At 42.5% G+C, this 6,034-nt stretch overlaps 1 protein-coding gene across 3 annotated transcripts in view; it reads right to left on the minus strand.

Moving 5' to 3' along the window:
* Positions 1 to 4,753, minus strand: part of TNPO3 (transportin 3) — a 76,193-nt gene extending 71,440 nt beyond the window's left edge. For all 3 annotated transcript variants that reach the window (XM_043872074.1, XM_043872075.1, XM_043872076.1), the window contains exon 1: positions 4,275 to 4,753. In XM_043872074.1, the coding sequence (XP_043728009.1) occupies positions 4,275 to 4,394 (120 nt within the window). In that variant the 5' untranslated portion in view covers positions 4,395 to 4,753. The remainder of the gene's footprint in view (positions 1 to 4,274) is intronic.
* Positions 4,754 to 6,034: the final 1,281 nt, after the last annotated feature.

The raw sequence follows: 6,034 nt of genomic DNA on the forward strand, positions 1-6,034 counted from the left end.
TACTGAGGTACGTCTGAAGACAGAAACAGAAAACAGAACAAATGGAACAGAAAACAAAGGAATGGGTTCAAAAACCTTTGTCAGCAGTTTAGTTTCCTAGATTTTCTCCCTGACTCTTGAGGGACCAGGATACTATAACTATCCTCTCACCATCGCATAAGACTCAAGGTTTACTTTGGAGAGACTATAGTAGAACTCGGGACTTTTGGACAACAGGCTCACCTATGGATGGGAGTATCATATTGAAAATAGATTAAATAAAGTCTATATGGTTGGTGGTGAGATCCATCCTCCAGCTCATTCTCCCACATGCCACCAGCAGCCTAGTTTATAGCTCCCCAACCCCACCCAGGAGAAGACTATAGAGAACTCTCAGAGTAAAAAAAGTGGTCCAAGAAAAAAGACCAACAAAGACAATGAGAAAGAAGAGATGAAGGTTCCCTTTTCAATTATCTGTCAAATGAGGAAGTAATCCAAAAAAAGATGATGGGATCCAGGATTCAGTGCATCCAATACAAGAGAACGGATTTCTCTTAAGATGGTGAGATCCCAGGACAATAATTATGCAACAGACCTGGAGAGCAACCAGATCAGATTGAAGCAGGAAGATAAGAGGGCTCTCAGGAAAGGTTTTCTTCCAACAATAATGGAAACAGATTACCAGTGTGAACATACTAAGAGGATATTTATACCTACTAACAGAGTTTGGGATGGATTACTGTAGATACACAGAAAATAAAGCAAACGGTAAAAAAAGAAAAAATTATCACAAAAGTTGCACAAAAAAGAAATTATCATGGTATATATGTTTCATGATTCACAATGGGTAATGATATGACCAAAAATGTGGTATACCTATGTTAGAGTAATGGGGTATAAAGAAGTGAAAGGAGCCTAAATCCTCATCTTTCATAAGAGAAAGTCTATATAAGACTGCTGTCTTTTTATCCAAAATCTTGTAAAACTATTCCCATTTTATAACTTTTAGAAAATTTTTGAAGTCTGGTTTAAAACTATTTTAACAATAATAATGCTTGTTATTAAGCTAACAATAGTTAATAACCTTAGTTTTTATAAAAATTAAAATTATGTAAGACTTCAAAAAACCAAAAGGTATTGTATCACATTATTTGAGATTCTTGAGTCAGCAAAATAGAAGAATTTCAGTGGGTAATGTGATTAGAGCTCAACGCGTGAGTCAGTGATTTGGAGGGTTGGTGATTTTTTTTTTAGCAATGACAAGATCCAAGATGTGACTATGTGACCAGGTGACTGAGAAAAAGAAGTAAGGGAATTAAGAAGCCAATGTGTTAGCTGAATTGTCAATCCAGACGCTGAAGATGACTAAAAATGATGTGTGACTGTGCTATTTTCCAGGCCCACTTTTCCACTCTTCACTACCATGTTTTCTGCCCCAGTATGCTTGACCTCTATGGAAAAGATCAACAGGTTCCTGAGTCTCCTAGTTCAGGGTTGGGTTTGCCCAATGGGGTATCCCAAGAGGAAGTCAGGAGAATAAGGTGTAGATATTTATTCCTCCAACTTCCTCCCTGCAAAATCACCTCATGATGGCTAGGGCCCTTCAAATGAAAACTACCATTCCTCTCAAGGCAGTCAACTCCATACTCCTCTTGAGAGCTCAAGAAGTAACCACTCCCTATCTTATTTCTTATGGCTTAGGGCTATTAACTGTTTGGCTCTAGGTTTCTACACTTTAATGGCACATTATATCTGTATCTTTATAAATAGTACCTTTATAAAACAAACCCTTCTCAAATTAACCTATTTCAAGTGTGCATCTGTTTCTCTTGGGACCTGACTGACTGTAAACAGTGATAATGATGATAATGGTGAAGATGCAGGGCTGTAATAAGAGACTCAGTTCAGTTCAGTCGCTCAGTCGTGTTCAACTCTTTGCAACCCCATGAAACGCAGCATGCCAGGCCTCCCTGTCCATCACCAACTCCCAGAGCCTACCCAAACTCATATCCATAGTCGGTGATGCCATCCAACCATCTTATCCCACTGTCCTCTTCTCCTCCCGCCTCCAATCTTTTCCAACATCAGGGTCTTTTCCAATGAGTCAGCTTTTCACATCAGGTGGCCAAAATATTGGGAGTTTCAGCTTCAGTCCTTCCAATGAACACTCAAGACTGATCTCCTTTAGGATGGACTGGTTGGATCTCCTTGCAGTCGAAGAGACTCTCAAGAGTCTTCTCCAACACCACAATTCAAAAGCATCAATTCTTCAGCACTCGGCTTTCTTTATAGTCCAACTCTCACATCCATACATGACTACTGGAAAAACCATAGCCTTGACCAGATGGCCTTTGTTGGCAAAGTAAGGTCTCTGCTTTTTAATATGCTATCTAGGTTGGTCATAACTTTCCTTCCAAGGAGAAAGCATCTTTTAACTTCATGGCTGCAGTCGCCATCTGCAGTGATTTTGGAGCTCAAAAAAAACAAAGTCAGCCACTGTTTCCCCATCTATTTGCCATGAAGGGATGGGACTGGATGCCATGATCTTAGTTTTCTGAATGTTGAGCTTTAAGCCAACTTTCTTCTCTCCTCTTTCACGTTCATCAAGAGGCTCTTTAGTTTTTCTTCACTTTCTGCCATAAGGGTGGTGTCATCTGCATATCTGAGGTTATTGATATTTCCCAGATCACAAAACTAACTAAACACTAAGACCCCTGGTGGCTTCTTCAGTGGTAAAGAATCTGCCTGCCAATACAGGAGAAGCAGGCCCAATCCCTGAGTCTGGAAGAGCCTCTGGAGAAGAAAATAGAAACCCACTCCAGTATTCTTCTTGCCTGGGAAATCCCATGGACAGAGGAGCCTGGCGGGCTACAGTTCTTGAGGTAGCAAGAGTCCAATTCAACTTAGCAACTAAATAACGACAAATAAGACCATATAAAAATGATTTTCTTATGTAGCCTACAGTGAGTCTTAATTCCTTTCTGCTCTCATGTGGTCATCCAGGACTTGAGTTTCCGATTTTTTTTTTTTAAGTGTAATATTCAAAGTCGAGGTAGCAAATTTTAAAATACTTATTATGCACTTACAGCCAAGGAGCCCTCAAAAGGGCAGAGCATCTTTAAGTACTAGGTATGAGTTTTTAAAAAAAAAATGGGAAGGGAGGGGGCAAATTTTATAATATGCTTAGGTGTATGAAATGCAAAAATAAGAAAGGTAAAGTCAACAAGATCACCAAGTATACATACCCACACAAAATTAAAGCAAAGCAAGGCTAAGTAGGAAAATTAGGGGAGGAAGCATAATGCACGTGATTCAAACGCACAAAATACAACGTATATGAAGTGAAGTGAAGTCGCTCAGTCGTGTCCAACTCTTTGCGACCCCATGGCCTGTAGCCTATCAGGATCCTCAGTCCATGGGATTTTCCAGGCAAGAATACTGGAGTGGGTTGCCATTTCCTTCTCCAGGGGATCTTCCCGACCCAGGGATCGAACCCGGGTCTCCCTCATTGTAGGCAGATGCTGTGCCGTCTGAGCTACCAGGGAAGCCCGATCTGCTATTAAAAACAAATAAATATTTGAATATTAAAAGACAGGCTCCCAATAAATTAATCCCCTCACTGGACGCAGACACAATTATCTGTAATAATCAAGGCAGCTTTGATATCTATATCTTATAGAGAAGGTCAAAATCAGGAGAAAGATAAGATTAGAGAACTGCAAAGATTTTCTGAAACCAGAATTGATTTCTTTTTTATGTTGCACTCCAAAACACAAGAAAAAACTCACGAGGATAAGGATCCAGAAACCTGAGAAGCTACGAGAATACAATACTCAAACTAGAGTGAAAAGCAGCAAAGAACAGTTAAGATGTAAGCTACGACTGGAAAGGAATTACCAGACGTAACACCTAGACACCGAAGAGAGACGGATAAAGCATCCTTAGAAGATAAAGACCGGGATTGGATTTGGTTGAAGAAAGACAAAACGGAAAAGCAAAGCCTAAGAAACAAGTAGCAGCAAGTGTAAAACTTAAGAGGAACAGATCGAAGCCACAAGCAAGAAGTATAGGACTTACAAATCACATTCTACGGGGAGGGGAAAGGGCCACTTCGCGACCGACCAGTGCAACTAGTTTCCGAAAAGCGGCGGCGATGTAGGTTCGCAGCCCCACCCCGCGGGAGCAGCTCCTCCCCAAGGAAGACCTCACGAGGCCAACCGCTGGACTCCAGCTCGAGCTTAGGTCCTATCCAGCCCTTGCCCCGCGGCGCAGAACGGCCTCTCCCGGCCCCTCACCGAACGCTGCAGCTCCCCAAGCCAAAACGAGGCGCGCTCCTTTCCGCTGGGATCTGGGTCGTGGTACAGCGCCTGCACTGCCTGGTACACGAGCTGCAGTGTCGGCTTTGCTCCTTCCATGGTGGTAGAGGTGGTGGCGGCAGCGACGGCTCTGGCTCTTCTCCCGAGGCTCCTCCGGTTGCTCCGCCCTCGCGCTTCCTCACTGTGTCGGCCACGGCCGCTCCCTGACTGGCGCCATCTCCTCTTTGGCCGTTACCAGGGCAGATGGGTTCCTCGTGGAAGTTACCCCCTCGGAAACACAGGTTAGATCGTATTCAAGTTCCTGGTCGTTTTTCCGATCTTTCCACAAGACTCCACACTTCTGAATCCAGACGCCGGTGCTAGCTTCCTGACCTGCTGACTTGCCCTCCGGAGGCTGTCCCGGCAAGACAGAGACCATGCAGCGTACCTCAGCAGCCTTTACCCGGACCGGAAGCGGCTGCACCAAAACCTTTGGCACACTTCCGTCTGGTGCGTTGTAAACGGCCTCCGTGCCGGCACGCCTCCTCTTTTGTCCCCGCCCCCTCCCGGAAGCGACCCTACAGGGACAGGAGCCGGTAAGAAGTGGGTCTCGACATTTCTTACCTGGGTCTGGAGCTCTGCGACCCTCGTGGCTGGCACACCTGTGCAGCATTCCTCTCGTTGGCAATGGATCCGAGGTCTTCCCTCCCGCTTCCGACTTCTTCAGCCCTTCCCAGAGAATCTTTTAGGACCCCCGTGGACAAGTCAATTCAACTGTGGCCTGACACTGAGTACTGAAAAGCCAAAGATGACTTAAGACAGCATTTGTATGCTGACTCTAATGGAGGAGACAGACATACAATCAAGTAACTAGCGTACAAACCTGGGAAATGTGCCATGTTGAAAAAAATAGAAAATGCCTAGAACCCTCTTTCCGCGAAATTCTTACACCCAAAAGGGTGTAATTGTATTGCGCAGGACACTGACTCCCGAGTATTTGCACAAACACACTGAATTCTGGTTTTGTGTATGCCTTTCATTCTGAATCAAACATCAGTTCTACAACAATTATCAATACACAAACGAATATAGAAATCTTGGAATCCGTACTAGGGAGAAAATTTCCAAACATGGCTATGTCTCCTTTGCAATAATAAATAACTGCTACCATTTGATAAATGCTTACAATGTATGAAGCACTATAGTTACAAGGTCTTATTTAATCCTTTTGACAGTTAATAGAAACTAAATCCCCGTTTTAAAGAATCAGAACTAGGTAATGTAATCTGCCCAAGGTTACAAATTTCTTGAATGAAAATCAGGATTTGATCCAAATCAATTTGGCTCCAGAGCCTGTTAAAGAATGCCATCTCTAACATTCTGTGTACTAGTTTCTTTCTGAATTGTTATTGCCAAATGATTATAACTACCAAGGTCGCAATGAAAACAGGTACTGTACTCTATATAATTTCTGACAAAAGGAAAGAAACTTGATATTTTGGTTCCCTAATTCATCTATTCATTAAAAATTTAGTAAGACCATCTTGGTCTCTGCCCTCATGGAATTTATAGTCTAAATGCAAAGAAATACAAGTTACTCATTACACTTTAAAAGGTATATTAATATCCACAAGTAAAAGAATGATATTGGACCTACCTTGCACCATATTAAAAAAATAAAAACTAAATGTAAGAGCTAAAATTATGAAACTGTTAGAAGAAAACAGGAGTATGTCTTCATGAGCTTGGATTAGACAGTG

Source organism: Cervus elaphus, chromosome 18, assembly GCF_910594005.1.
Source record: "Cervus elaphus chromosome 18, mCerEla1.1, whole genome shotgun sequence".
Classification (NCBI taxonomy): Eukaryota; Metazoa; Chordata; class Mammalia; order Artiodactyla; family Cervidae; genus Cervus; species Cervus elaphus.